Source organism: Mirounga angustirostris, unplaced genomic scaffold (genome assembly GCF_029215605.1).
Source record: "Mirounga angustirostris isolate CCGP_5_RB_7025 unplaced genomic scaffold, mMirAng1.0.hap1 SCAF_10, whole genome shotgun sequence".
Lineage (NCBI taxonomy): Eukaryota > Metazoa > Chordata > Mammalia > Carnivora > Phocidae > Mirounga > Mirounga angustirostris.
The window spans coordinates 29,289,306-29,304,820 of NW_026991718.1; the positions used below are offsets into that span (position 1 = coordinate 29,289,306).

Consider the following 15,515-nt stretch of genomic DNA (forward strand, 5'->3'; position numbering starts at 1 on the left):
TACAGATTCTGAAGTTAGAAATCTTGTTTCTTATTTCTCAAAAACAAAAAATTCTTATCGCTGACATGGCCTTATATGTACCATTGGTGACTCATGCTTTTAGAGAGGAAAACCACGTCCATGATCAGCGGAGAACACAATTTCGGGTAGGCTCTCGAAGAGCAGCACCTCAACCAGAAGAGAGAAAAGGATTGATGGGCTTAGCATTAAGCCCAAGGGTAATCTTCTATTAATCTTGACCCCACTGTGCCCTGGCCGTGCCGGATGGAGCGACCCTGTGGATCACTGTGATACTATCACCAGGGAAGGGTGCAAAGACCTTTTGGGCGGTCTATTTGTTTGCTAGGGCGCCACAACAAAATACCACAGCACAGTTATATTCGCTCACAGTCCTAAAAGCTAGAAGTCCAAAACCAAAGTGTCTGCAGAGTTGGTTTCTTCAGAGGGCAGTGATGGAGACTCTGCTCCATGCCTCTCTCCCAGCTTCTGGACGTTTGCCGGCCATCTTTGGCACATCTTGGCATCACCCCAATCTCTGCCTGCATCTTCACATGGTGTTCTTCCTCGGTGGGGCTGGGTATCTGTGTGTGTCCAAATTTCCCCTTCTTGTAACACTAATCATAGTGGATTAGGGGCCCAACCTACTCTAGTACGACCTCATCAGAACTTAAATAATTACATCTATTTCAAAATGAGGTCACATTCGGTTTTGGGGGCTGGGACTTCAACATATGAATTTAGAAGGGACAAAATTCAACCCATAATATAGTCAGAATGTTCCAGGTCTGTGTGGAGGGGGTCTACACAGCAGAGTTGGGGAACGAAAGAGAAAGAGGTGACACTGGGAAGGCAGGAGGGCACTCACACAGTGGAAGGAGACTAGACAGGGAGTCGGAGGGACCATATGGGTTCTGGTCCAGACTGCCCACCAACCTGCTAATGAATAGTCACCTTGGAGCTCAGGCTCCTTCATTCCCACCTTGTCCTTTGAGAGGCTACCACCTCTCACACTCCCCCATTGGTTAGTGCGTTTCTTACATAGGGCAGGAGGGGAGTCAGAAATAGGAAGGGTTTAGCTCCTATAAAACACACAAAGCAAGCAAACCCTGAGGCCCATTTCATACTCTGCGTGTCCCCCATATCACAGAACCAAGAATGGAGACTTGACTGTCCTTCCTTGTCCCTGGCCTCTCGCAGCCTGCCTTTCTGCAGAACTCTCTCCCCTCAGGGCTGCTCATTCAGAAGGCGAGAAATCAAAGCAGGCAAAGGAGACTCCTGTCACACAATCCCCTCTCTGTGTCCTCACATGTCTACCTCCCCAGCATCTCTCTTACTCATCTGCTTGTCTCCATCCCATGGCCATTCCCCTGTCACTCTCCTCAGTACTGGGACAGCCTCCCTGACCCAAATCCTGACCCCTCTAACTCCTTCTCCCCCACACCCCAATTAATCTCTCTAAAGACCATGTCTGACCACCACTCTTGATTTAAACTCCTCCGTTCTCCCCTTTGTCTTTGGGATGGAGTCCACATCTCTAAAAGTGCCTTGCTTGCTGGGGAGGCCTTCCTGATATAGCCCTTGCTGTCTTCTGCTCTCCTCACTCCCCACAGAGCCCTCTCTGGTTTCCAAGGACCTGAAAAATACTGACCTTGTTAGTCCCCCGGGGCTCACATCATTTCTCCCCTCTAGGCCTTTGACCATGCTGGGTCCCTTGCCTGGAATGTTCTTCCTCTCGCTCCCACACCCCCACAAGCCCTACTGGTTCTCAGGAAGCTTCCCTCCGCCCCCCATTTGATCAAGCCATCTTCCTAAGGGCTTCCATGGTGCCCTGTATTGATTCTCATCATAGCTGCACGGTGTTCACCTTGCCACTAGGCTGGCTCCCCCAAAGCTGTGAACTCATTGAGGGCAGGAGCTGTGTCCTGCCCATTGCTGCATTTTCAGTGCTAAGCACATCTCATAGGTACTCAAGAAATATTGTGAAATAAATTATTCTCAGGGATGCTAGATTTGTAAGGTATCAGAGTCCAACTCTGCACCTAATTCCTATGTGTGGGTTTTTGCTCCGCACCAAGCGATTCCTCAACACCAGCTGGGTGTCCTACAGTTCAACTCAATTCTGACACTGTCTACCTGGAAACAGCATCAAATTCCACTGGCTAAAGGCTCAGTCCCACAAGACTGCCACACACACCCCCCACTTCAGATGCCAACAGAAAGTCCAGGTTGTCACTGTGCTTCTGACTGGCCAGAAATCAGAGGTTCCCATGATCCCCTCTCTGGGTTTGATGACTTTGCTAGAGTGCCTCACAGAACTCAGGAAACCAGTTTACTCACGACTATAGATTGCCAGTTTATGACAAAGAATATTCAAGAATACAAACCAACTGCCAGATGAAGAGATATATGGGGCAAGGTCCCAAACAAAGGAGCTTCTGTCCCTCTGCAGTTTGGGATCCAGCAGAGTAGCATATAGAAGCATTCTGATTCATCAACATGGAAGCTCTTTGAACCCTATCCTTTTGGGTTTTTTATGGAAGCTTCAGTACATGGGCATGCTTGATTAACTCATTGGCCTTTGGTGATTGATTCAACCTCCAGCCCCTCTCCCCTGCCCAGAAATCAGAGAGTGGGACCAAAACCCTCTATTTGAGGTTGGTTCCCCTGGCAACCAGCTCTCTCATCTTTAGGGATTCCCCAAAGTTATCTCATTAACATAAACTCAATTGTGATTGAAAGGGGCTTGTTATGAATAGCAAGACATCTATTTCACCTTTATGGATCTGATTTCAGGAATGGAGGACAAGAAACAAAATATTATAACAAAAGATACCCCTATTGCTCTTATCATTCAGGAAATTTCAAGAGTTTGGGGAGCTATGACCTAGAAACTTAGCCAAAAGACCAAAATATGTATTTACTATGAATCAAATATCACACAGTACTGTCCAATGATCCCCCCCAAACCCTCTAAATTAACGTCAATTAAGTGTTTAATATATATCAGAGCTAGCATGTTTGTTTTTGACATCCTTGAATTTAAGAAACAGCAGAGTTTTAGGCTGTCTTTGGAGCGCCGTGTGCAATCAACAGCTGCGCTTACGGGAAGCAAGTGGAATGAATGAACAGGCTAAGACAGGAGCCAGCAAACTTGCAGGCTGGTTCCAGCTTCTTCCCCTGAAGAACTGCAGCTTTAATCACGGTGGTAACCTTGACCTTTGTGTCCTTTTTATAAAATAAAAGGATAACCTCCAAAGCTCCTCCCAGCTTTAGTATTCTGTGATTTGAAGCATAATTTTATGATTTATACGATTGTAGAGAATGAGTTGTCCTGTCTTTGCTATGAAGCTCTGATTTATATGATACTAGATGTTTCATTGAGTACATAATACCAAATTAAAGCATGGGGGAAATTGGAACCGCTTTAAAATGATCAGCTTTGTAATTCAGTTTACAGGAAGGCACTGTGGACACTTAAAGAGAACCAGAGCTGGAGAGTGTTTAAAGTGGTAAAAACAGATTTTAATCAGGAACTACTGCAATAGAGGGGATCTCACTATAGAACTGGGCACAATTCCAAATACAACAAGGAACACGGAGATTTGTATCCGAGCAGCAGGTTGCAGGGGTCAGTGGATGGAAATTACTGAGAGAAGACATCAAGGGTGGGGGATTCTTGCTAAAGGCAGACCACGGTGATCAGATATCAAGGGTAGGGATTCTCTCTAAACAGGATTCTTGCTAAAACCGGGTGATGCAAGACCAACAAGGAGGAAGACTGAAGCCCAAGGTCAAAGGCCAGTTGGGAAGAGGGCTTGGAGGAGCCCCATTAAAGTTTGGTCAAGGAGAGAGTCTTCATCAACACCACTAGAGTTGGTATCTTGAGGGGCCCTGGAGTTTATGGGCTACACAGAGGCATTTCTATAAAAGTTGTAGACATATAATAAATTTTCAGTAAGTACTTCTTGATTCAGTCATTGATTAGATGTCCTGGCACTTCATGTCTTTCTTGAAAGTAAGTGAATTCTGATTAAAATTCATTACTGGCCGGGGGGCACCTGGGTGGCTCAGATGGTTAAACGTCTGCCTTCAGCTCAGGTCATGATCCCAGGGTCCTGGGATCGAGCCCCGCATCGGGCTCCCTGCTCGGCGGGGAGTCTGCTTCTCCCTCTCCCACTTCCCCTGCTTGTGTTCCCTCTCTCGCTGTGTCTCTCTCTGTCAAATAAATAAATAAAATCTTTAAAAAAAAAAAATTCATTACTGGCCGGAAGACTGGGATACGAGTGCCCATTAACCATATTGATGATTTCAGTATGCACTTTTCATTGTCATAAGTCTATGGGATTTCAATATGACCCAATTAAAAAACAATTTATCTTATCTTTTTTAATTGTAAAAGAAACATATTCTCTATAAAATATGGGATTTATATGGAATATACTATAAAATGGGAAAAATACACAAATATAAAATAGAAATGACAATGCCATCATTATTACCATTTGGTATGTTTGTTCTACTTATTTCTCTCTGCATATATTCTAATTTTGTCAGAATCATCCTTCAGTTTAGAGCTGAGCATTTGCCAGTTCATCTAGTATTCTTTAACACATCATTTGTAATAAATGCTCAGAATACCCCTACTGTTGGGACATTTCCAACATTTCATTATTTCCAGATTGCCATTATAAATAATGCTATAGTGAACATTTTTTACAGAAATTTTTGGCATATCTCTAATTATAACTTGGGATATATTCCTAGGGGTATAATTTCTAGGACAAAGAATGTAACTATTTTTAAAGCTATTGAAATATATTACCAAATAGCTTTCCAGAATGACTCCACCTGCTTAGCTTCACCAGCAGTGTACCTAAGTGCCCTAATCTCAAATCCATGCCAGGATTAAGTATAATCTTGTGTTCAGTATTTACTGACATGATATGGGAAACTATCCCGTTGTTTGGCTTTAGCTTGCATTTTTTACCATTAATGAGATTGAACATTGTTTTAAGCTAATTCATTTGCATTTCTCTATCTATAAGCTATATGGACGATAATTTATTTCAATTGAATTTTAAAACAATTATGCCTCAGCCACCTGAACTGTACGGATGGCTACTCTAGAGAGGAAGAGAGTGAGAAGTGGGAGGAAATCTTTTATTTGAAAAAGTAATTTCAACATTCAGTTTGTGTTGAAATTTCAAGCACCGCTGTCAAAGGGTGAGAACTTCAGTCAATGTTATTCAAAACTAAAACACCGAATTTTTAACAGCTGAGAAGTATTGCTGCAAATTTCATAAACCATGATTGCCTTGGAACTTTGGACTCTAGACTTAATTTCCTCAAGGCTTCTAGACACTAATGGCCTAGTAGCCTGATAACTAGCAACTCCCGCAGAAGGGAATGGCTTTCAGACCTGTGGTCCACTTTGTACTTGGAAGTGAGTATCAGTCATCCATCCCCGTGCTCTGCCTGGCTTCCTAAGAAAAGCGACACAAGACTGATTTTTCCCTTTCCCGAATTCAACATTCAGTTCATACCTCAGCGTAGCCAGAGAAGCCTTACAGATGAGAAATGAAGACTCCGGGGCACAAGCACATTTTCAGCCTATTGACCAGCCCTCCCCTTGAGGAGTGGTTTCTGGGGAGTTTTAATGAACAAGCGTCTAAGCCTAGGAAAGGGCCTCTGTGTACCACTGAAAATAATGACTTTATTAACCACTGCGGTAAAACTGAGCCCAGCTATGTGTGTTTGCAGCCTGCAGGGTCATGGGTAAGCAAATGCGAGTGATGGGGTGGTCTTACTGAAATATTTATAGTCCTAATGATATGGAGACTTATAAACCACTTGCCACAGGCAGAGGCCCAGAAGGACCGTATTTGATTTTCCAGAAGAATTGATACCCAAGTTTATGACTATTTCAAATACCCTTTCTAGTTAACTTGCTTAATTTTCTTCTACATATTTATTTAGTATTTGTTCTTTAAAATATTCTAGGATTCGTTGTTTTTGTGTATAAAACGAAGACGTGTCTTCACACAGAGTTAAATGACACAGAGACTACTATAAAAATTAGACCTCCAGGACACACACCCACCCAAACCCCAGAAATAAATAACACCTAAAAAATGTCTGCCTTCATTCCGCTTGGCTCGACTTGTGGTTCCTACTCAGTTCTCTTTCATGTGTCTGTTCTTGCAAGACATGGTATGTCAGCTGTCCAGCCTCAGCTCATGCTACTGGTCAAAACTGGGGGCAATTCACGAGCTGCACAATTGGTGCAGACTAGCTAGATAATCACAAGATAAATAACAATTTTCTTAACAAACCCTGGTGGCATTTTCCTTCAAAGTTATTTGCCAATCAAGAATTCCTAATTCCGGGACGCCTGGGTGGCTCAGATGGTTGGGCGTCTGCCTTTGGCTCAGGTCATGATCCCAGGGTCCTGGGATCGAGCCCCACATCGGGCTCCATGCTCAGCGGGGAGCCTGCTTCTCCCTCTCCCTCTGCCTGCCTGTCTGCCTACTTGTGATCTCTCTCTCTCTCTCTGTCAAATAAATAAATAAAATCTTAAAAAAAAAAAAAGAATTCCTAATTCCATTTATGCCTAAATTGAATATCTGTGTTGTGATAAACACACACACACACACACACACACACACACACACACACACCACGAAGTAGAATGCCTGTTTTGATTACTCTATCGCTCCATGGACTCCTCTGGAGTCCCAACCCTACCCAGAAAGTGAGTTTCTCAAAAAAGTGGCTAAAATAGAGGCAAGTTAAGCAGTGGGTGAGGTAGAAGGATGCTTGGAGAGGAAGGAAGAACAGAGAATTGGCTAGCCTTTTGAAAGGAAAACATTGCTTTTCCATCTACAGGTAGAATTAGCGTCGGGACAGAGACATGAGCATTTTCAGACGTTACTACTAAAAAAGTGCTATGAGAAATGTTCACAATACATATCGAAATTCTAAGTGGGCATATATTCCAGACAAGAAATCTTATTTGGAAATTTATTTAAAGGAAATAAGGGTGCCTGGGTGGCTCAGTCGCTTGGGCGTCTGCCTTGGGCTCAGGTCGTGATCTCAGGGTCCTGGGATCGAGTCCCAGGTCGGCCTCCCCGCTCAGTGGGGAACCTGCTTCTCCCCCTCCTCCCTGCTTGTACTCTCTCTCGCTATCTCTGTTGCTGTCTCTCTCTCAAATAAGTAAATAAAAATCTTTTTTTTTTAAATAAAGGAAATAACAAAGGATCAGGACAAAGAGGAAGCTATTTATATTAAGTCAGAAGTTGACTAAAGTATGGTACATCCATACATTGCAATCCTTTCAGGCTCTCAAAATTACTGCGAGAGGAACATTTAATGACAAGACAAAATGTTTGTATATATCCTTAAGTAGAAATAAGTTAAAAAACATTGTAAACAGTGTGAGCATGACCAAATAGAAAAAATGAAAATATTATATCTTTTATGTTCATCTATGTTTTCTGTACTGTTCCTAGTGTTTTTTACATTCTTCTGTGAGGAACATGTATTATTCTGGTAATAAGAAAAAACTGGTCAGTGTTATTTTTTAAAAACACAAGGCTCAAGCTGGTAGTGCGACTTTGAACTAAAAAGGATAAAGAGTTCCCCGTTCTTCCTCTGTTGTTATACTTCCTCAAGAGAGCAGTCTCCCAAAGCTGCTCTGTTCCCGTTTCTGAGGAGGAAGGTCAGCTACGTGCAGTTGACCTTGACGGGGTACAGAAGCTGGTGCTGCTCCAGCGGACCACCAGGGGACACTCTGGTCTCCCTTCAGACCCTGTGACCAGTCCCCCTCTTCTCCCCGGCCCACTTTCCCCATGTCTTCCTTTCCCAGACAGCCCTCCCCTGGGGCTTTTCCATAGCCTCTCCCTTCTACCTTCCTTCTCTCCCTCACACGCACACATACGCATGAGCATGCGGCTCTCGGACCAGTTGAAAATTAGCCATTTGGAACCCCAGTGTGGAGAAGAGGAAGGGCCCAAGAAGGGCTTGGGGCTCACCCTACCTCCATCGTTTATTTCTGGCACCAAGCAAATGAGTGTACTTCTCGGGTCCCCCATCTCCTCCTTTGGAGACTAGAGAGGGCAGACTTGGTGTGGTGAAATACAAAGCAGCAGAACAGAGGACAGGTGCCCAGGAGGTGTTTTTGGAAGGCCTCCTTCAGCAGGGGCCAAGATAAGTACACAAACTATTCATCTTATTTCCTCAACCTTCATTTAAGGGAACATTAGTTCCACCTATGAGACTATTTTAACATGTGATGGAAGCAACAATAAGGGTCAGAAGAGAGAAAGTGTTTGGGTAAAATGATATTGATGAGATTTTCTTTCATTTCCTCCATGTAGTTTTGCTGGCGACTGGAATACACTCAAATAAAGACATGACTCAAATAAAGAAGATCAAAAGGCCCAAGTTCGGTAAGGAAAACTGCAATTCCTCATTAGCATAAGGCTTGTGCCTTCCATGTAGAGGGCTGTTGTTCTTGTTTCAGATAATTTGGAAGGTTTGGGGACTTTTTGTCTTACTTCAATTGCTTTGCATTCAGACGGATTAGTTAATGATTATTATTTATCACCTACTTCATTCCAAAAAGCATTTGAGATAGGAGTGCTGATTTTAGGTGAAAGATATGTGGTTCCATTATATTGGAACATTTCAAAATGCACGTACAAAGACCAGGCAACACCGTGTCTCTATGGCTAAGCTGGAGTAGGTATTTTCTTGCCATTGAAAATGTCAATTCCCCATACGAGAAAATTTAGTCTCGCTAATACAAATCTGCCCTCCTTCCAGCATGCTCTGGGATCAGAAGGTAAATCTCACAGCAAAGCCCAGAAGGTTTCACACCTAATCAGTGGATAGAGGAAAAATAAATTTCATTTTTGGATGGTATATCAGTTAAGATTAGATGACAGGAAATCTAGAATAACAACTGCTTAAATAAGACTGAAGTTTCTTCCTCTCTCCTGTAAACATAGTCAGTCTGGGCTTTTATGGAAGCCTCAGAATCTTCAGGGACCCAGACTCCTTCTACCTTGTCATTCTGCTTTCCTCAACATGGCTCTCAACTCACTGTCCAAAATGTGTGCCCCAGCTCCATCCATCATGTCCATGTTCCATTCGGTAGGAAGGGATGAAGAAGGATGTATACCCATCGCTTTAGAGATAAGTCCAGGAAATCAAATATACCACTTCTCCTTAAATACCACTAGCCAGCATTAAGGGAGAATGGGAAATGTCTTGATTTCAAGCATCCACATGCCTAAGCTACAAGTAAGGGGTTGTATTACAGGAAAGAAGGAAGAATGGATATTGGAAAATCACTAGCAGGACAGGACATAGAAGGAAATGCTCACATTCAAATGCTGTAAACACACTGAGATATCTGGACCTAAATTTGTAGACTTGATGGAGGCTTAGTTAAGGCATATTTATAAAGGACCATAAAAGAACATCAGCAACATTAATAATCCAAAATAAAAGAAAGATATTTGCTTCACACACCATTCTTTTTTCCTCCTGTTCCTTTAAACCCTCCATGTGGGATTTCCTGTTGAAATGAGACCAAAAGGGCAGCCAGCCACAGCCTCCAAGCCTAAAATACTAAAAAGGAGTCCGTTGCTTATTTATTCCTGTCAGTACCGAGAGCCAAGAGAATCAGCCCAGGGGCAGATGTGTGTTCAAAACAATGACTGGGTTAATATGGAGACAAATGCACACCCAAGTATGAATTCCTTTGGGCTGTTTCCAATATCTTCATTAACTCATATACAAAAATCATGAAAGGTTCCATGATTACCATGACAACGGTTTTCAGTGACTATGAAAGGCTGTGCTAAATGACCCAAGGGCAAACCTCTTTGAGAGATCTCAAATGGATTGAGTTTCTGATATGCTAAATCCTAACCTTATACTCAAAATCTCCCTGGTGATGCAGCACATTTGAATCAATAAATGCATGAGGCCTTTTCTCTAATTAGAAACCTTGGCACAATCATTAAATAAGGGGGTGGGGGGGAGATACAATGAAGGTAATAGGATATTCCCAAACCATGGCAGTATCTGATTCTTTACCTCAGGAGTATTGACAACTGACAGTCTATAGCTTGAAGCCAAAGCAATTTTCATTTTTTCTTTTTAGTGTTGTCAATCTGCCACTGGGGTAGGTGACTGATGGCAAGGAGGCACACCATTCATTCATTTTACAAGTATTTACTGGGTGCCCACCAAGTACCAGGCACTATGCTAGACTCCCAGATACAACAGCAATTGAGACTCAGCCTTTGCCCTCGCAGAGCTCAAAATGTAGGGAGAAAGAAACACAAGTCACCAGGCAGCTAAAGGTACTCCAGGAACATGGAGAAGAAGCTGTATATCTGGGAGGGCTTCCTGGAGGAAATGACACACCTACACTGATATGTGAAGACCAAATAGGTATAGACCAGGCAAAGATGAGGAGGAAAGAATGTTACAAGCAGAGAGAAAACAGCATGCTCAAGGCCTGGAGAGTGGAAGGAGCTAAAAAGTAGTCCAATATGACTGAAATCTCGAGTAGGAAGTGAATGTGTTGAGATAAGAGATGGGGGGGTAAGCAGGTGTGGGCTCGTGGAGACCTTTGTTACCATGTCCAGGAATCTGGACTTCCTCATGAGGGCAACCGGAATATCTCCGTGCAGGTTATGTTGGTTGCAGTTAGCATAATAAATCCAAAAGGGATTTTTGTAGGACATGGAGCGGCTCGCGGCGGGTTGGCAGCTAGAACTCAGTGGAACTGTACCCCAGATGACAAGCCCTCAAGAATCAGTACCTCTGCTTCTCTCTGCGTGTCTGCCTCACTGTCTCCCCTCTCCTCTCCCTGTCCCTCCGTCTCCCCCACTCCCTTCCCCCCTCCCCCGGCCCCCGTGCACACTGTGTCTCTCAGTACTGAGTCCACATTCCTGGGAGAGAGAACCTCATTGCATCATCCCAAGCTGCAGGGTGGTTCTCAGAGAAGAGTAAGCTGGTTAGGGTTGTGCTAGGGAAATAAGACCATCCTGCCAACCAAAAAACCCTCCCTGCCAACAAATGAAGAGAGAGGAGAGAGAACGCCATTTGTTAGTGAGAAAAAGCTTGGAGATTTACACGCATACACGGGTACGGTGAAACTGTCTACCATGTCTGAGCGGCATCTCACACAAAGGGGTCCAGCCAAGTAGGGGACAGAACAATTATATCTCTTATCTCCTTGAGAGATGATTGTGCCTGTCTCCTGTATGCCTGGATGCCCCTGAGCTCCTTCTGGAGGTAACGTCACCGTTTTACTCTTACAGCTGATACCTCAGAGTGCATCTTACAGGGAGCTGCTAAAGGGTTTTAAGCAGAGAAGGGAAATCATAAAAGCCAGGCTTTAAACAAATCACTCTGGCCCCGGTGTGAGAACAGCCTGGGCCAGTGCCCCTCAGTTCCTAGACCGGCAGCACCTGCGACCTTCTGCCCGAACCCCCCACCCCCACCCCCACAGCCGGACTGCGGGAATCAGACCCACTGGGGCTGGGGTCCAGCCCTCTGTGTCTTAGCAAGCCCTCCAGGAACTCCAGTGCCTGCTGACATCCGAGAACCCGTGGAGCAGAGAGCTATCCCAGATCAGGGTTGCTTCCAGATCCGACTGTAAAATCACGGGTACCCTTCAGTGCCCTCTGACCTCTCCTCTAGCCAGCCCTCCACTGGCACCAGTGTTCCTGCAAGACGGACGGTCCTCACCACTCAAGAGGACTGGAGGTGAAGTAACAAGAAGAAAGTGATCGGAGAGTTCTGGTCGGTGGCCACTGACCCCTACTACGCATGCAGCACGGCTCTTGAGTCTTGAGGATCTAGTGCCCAAGACCCAGTGCCACGAGCTGGCAGAGCCAGATTGGAAATGCAGGTCTGTGTGAGGTTCCACCCCGGAGGCTGTTCCCAGTCCCTCTGCCAAGCCAGCCAGGGCTGCCTGGAGGCAGAGAGGGTGTGGGATGATCACAGTCTGACCGAATAGGAAATAGAGTAGAAGAGCTGTGCAAATAACAGGAAAGGAGGAACCAGCATGGGTATCTTCCTTTGGTCTGGCCAGAAGCCATACACCATATGAGTGCGTCTATTCGGTGTACAAGTAGGGTCACTTTGCTTTAGGCAACTGTCACATTCTCTCCCCCATACTTCTTTTCTATTTCTGTTTCTTCTTATCTCCTTTTCCTTTTTCCAATTCTTTGGTCTGCCCATTGCCCTCCCAGGGGCCCTCATGGACATCACTCAGCTTCACTGGGGGCTCTTTGAACCAAGAAGGTAGTACATGTAGAAAATAATCTCACATGGGGGGGTTTACAAAAGGGAAAACAAAGATTTAAAAAGAAAGAGAGAGAGAGAGAAAGAGAAAGAAAGAAAGAAGAAAGGAAAGAAAGAAAGAAGAAAGAAAAGGAAAGAAAGAAAGAAAGAAAGAAAGAAAGAAAGAAAGAAAGAAAGAAAGAAAGAAAGAAGAAAGAAAGAAAGAAAGAAAGAAAGAAAGAAAGAAAGAAAGAAAGAAAGAAAGAAAGAAAAGTTCTTACAAATCTCTTCCTTCCTTCTTACACATGCCCATTCATTTCAAGCTGATATTTTGCTTTCCCATACACAGTTGTATTGGGCACAATGTTATTCCACCATACTTGGCTTATCACCACTTCATTTTCTAAATCAAATCAAGTCGAACTCCAAACTGCCAATTTCCAGGGGCTGAGAAATTAAAATTCCATCATTACAGGGGCTTCCTCCTTCCCCGAACAAGCCCCTAGAAACCTTGTGCAGTCAACAACATCCAGGGAGATCCCCTGCACTGCTCAGTGTCCAAGCCCATGTTACCTGTAGAAGTTGGGCACTCCATTGTTATCTGAATGGTGGCATCTTGGGAAAGATGGGGCAGTCCCATGCCTAAGGCTTCACCCTGAGGGACACCACCCCAGGTATTGCTCCAAGATGATGCTCCTCCAAGGCAGCTGTTAGGGAACAGGATCATTTCCCTTACTGGGACCTACCTGCCCACTCCCACCTTCCCAGTCTTAGATCATTTCCTCTCCATCACTCTTTGGACCAACCAAGCCCAGTGCCCTCAAACAAGGGGAATTTGGAGAGGCTAATTCCCAATGCCTGAGGGAGAGTTTTCTTTGGGCAACTCTGCCCTCTCTCTTGCAACCTTGAGTTCCAGAGGTGTTTAAAGACAAATGCCTGACTACCTTCTTAGAATAGTATGAAGGAGTGGCACCTGGGTGGCTCAGTCACTTAAGTGGCTGTCTTTGGCTCAGGTCGTGATCCCTGGGTCCTGGGATTGAGCACCATATCGGGCTCTCTGCTCAGCGTGGAGCCTGCTTCTCCCTCTCCCACTCCCCCTGCTTGTGTTCCCTCTCTCTGTGTCAGATAAATAAATAAAATCTTTAAAAAAAAAGAATAGTATGAGGGAAAAAATACAATGAAAATAAACATAAGTTAATGTCTCAATAAATTAGCCTGCTGTGTGGTCCATGATAAAGTTCACCATACTCTATGAAATGAGAGTTTCACAAAGTTTATGTTTAGAGGTGATTTTTCGAGGTTCTCGTTTCCCCGTTATGTTTCCAAGCCATGGAGCTGGCCTTCCTTAGAGGCACGTCAGTGGTAGATTTAGTCAGCACAAACCTGCTCAAGCATTTTCTAACAAATGACCAAAATGTGGCTACATTTTTCTGGATTGTGGAAAGCCTCAAATAATGATTGAAGGGTTTAGGTGTGTTCGTAACACTCTTCTCTGAAGGCAGTCACGATACCTTATGAATTTTAAGGATTAACTTCATTTATGTGTAGATTACGTGTTCAGAAAGGGCCTACTCTTCAACTCATGAATATTTCAGCCCACACTGTAATAAACACATCATACGTTTCCCCTTAAACTATGTCTGCCAACAACTCTCGAACAATCCCTGCCCGTCAGTGCCTGTAGAGAAAGAAAAAAGCTTTTAAGTTATCAAATTTCCTCAGTAGCTTTTCTACATGGAAGGAAGCCCCAGAATAGTCTCAGAAGCAATGGCTTCAGCGAAGAGTGGGTTCAGATGAGGTGGCATCGCATGGTGAGAGCCATGACGATCAGCTCCTTAGAACGTGGTACCAGCTCTCCAGCCTGCAGTCTCTCTGACTTCACTGAGCACCCAATCTTGTGTCAGATAAAATAAAGTTATGCCGAGGTGAGACTTCCTGGACCCAATTCCCATTGCCAAACACACACTAAACTAGTTTGGATGGTTCCTGTGTGTGCCGCCCTTCCTCTGTTTTGTACTTATCACCCATTCTTTTTTTTTAATATTTTATTTATTTATTTGCCAGAGAGAGAGAGAGAGAGAGAAAGCACGCACACAAACAGGGGGAGTGGCAGGCAGAGGGAGAAGCAGACTCTCCGCTGAGCAAGGAGCCCAATGCCAAATACATGAAGACCTAATTAGTGTTCATTGAGTATATGTTGAATGGATGGACAGACGAATGAACAGTAAAAACAACAACAAAAATCCACTATAAAATAAAGCAAAATGTGGTGATTATTACATAAGAATAACAAGGGATATATGAGTAGGGTTCATACTGATTTCACGAAGGAGCATTTGAGGTAGGACATGAACTATAAGTAGAATTTTACAGACAGAGATAGGTGGAGGGCTTTCCAGGTAGACTAAGCCCAGATATCCTGGGGGAAAAGTGGAAGATGAGGTCAGGATATAGTGAGTGAGGTGGTTGGTTTAAGCGTGGTGGAAGTCCTGGGAGATGCAGCTGGGACGTGCATTAGGACTAGGCAAGGCCATTCAGAGAAGCTTTGTTCTTGGCCATTCATTAGACAGTGGGGACCCTCAGAGTCTTCAGAGCCATCTACACGATGAAGAAAACAATCAGCAAGATAAGCAACAGCAGGATGTTCTCCACAGGCAGTGAAGCTACATTCTGAAATATTTCCACTACGTTTGAGTCTGTTGAAATAGTCTTAGCTTGCGCTGAAATGTACAACCTTTAATTCACATAGTTCTCTCCAATAAGTTAACCTTAATACCTTGTAAGGCACGGAAAGATCTTTGCAATCAGCCTTGAAAGGTTGATGATTCCCAGCAGTACTGCCTTGGCCATGAAGAGGTAATTGTTCTGGGACTTGGTTATTTAGTGCATTGGACACTGATGAAGAGATATACAGCTCGAGGTGGTTGTTGGATTTGGGTATAACACGCACACAGCTTCTTGAGTAGGTTCGCATGTTGTTAGCTGCAGCAACTTGTAAGTAATCCCCAGTGTATGCTAGCTTCTTAGACACCTGGTGTCAACACCAGTGCATCCTCTGCACAGATCGGTGTGTGTACCCTTTCTCAGACCATGAAAAAGGAAGAGGATTAACTTTCTAGCCCTCCTTCTAGGGGTGAGAAGAGAGGTGCAATTTCTTTCTTTCTTTTTTTTTTAAGATTTTATTTATTTATTTGACAGAGAGAGAGAGA

At 44.1% G+C, this 15,515-nt stretch overlaps 1 protein-coding gene across 2 annotated transcripts in view; it reads left to right on the forward strand.

The window, feature by feature from the left end:
- Window positions 1-15,515, forward strand: part of VIT (vitrin) — a 102,018-nt gene that overhangs the window by 21,245 nt on the left and 65,258 nt on the right. For both annotated transcript variants that reach the window (XM_045884408.3, XM_045884409.3), the window contains exon 3: window positions 8,376-8,447. In XM_045884408.3, the coding sequence (XP_045740364.1) occupies window positions 8,376-8,447 (72 nt within the window). The remainder of the gene's footprint in view (window positions 1-8,375; window positions 8,448-15,515) is intronic.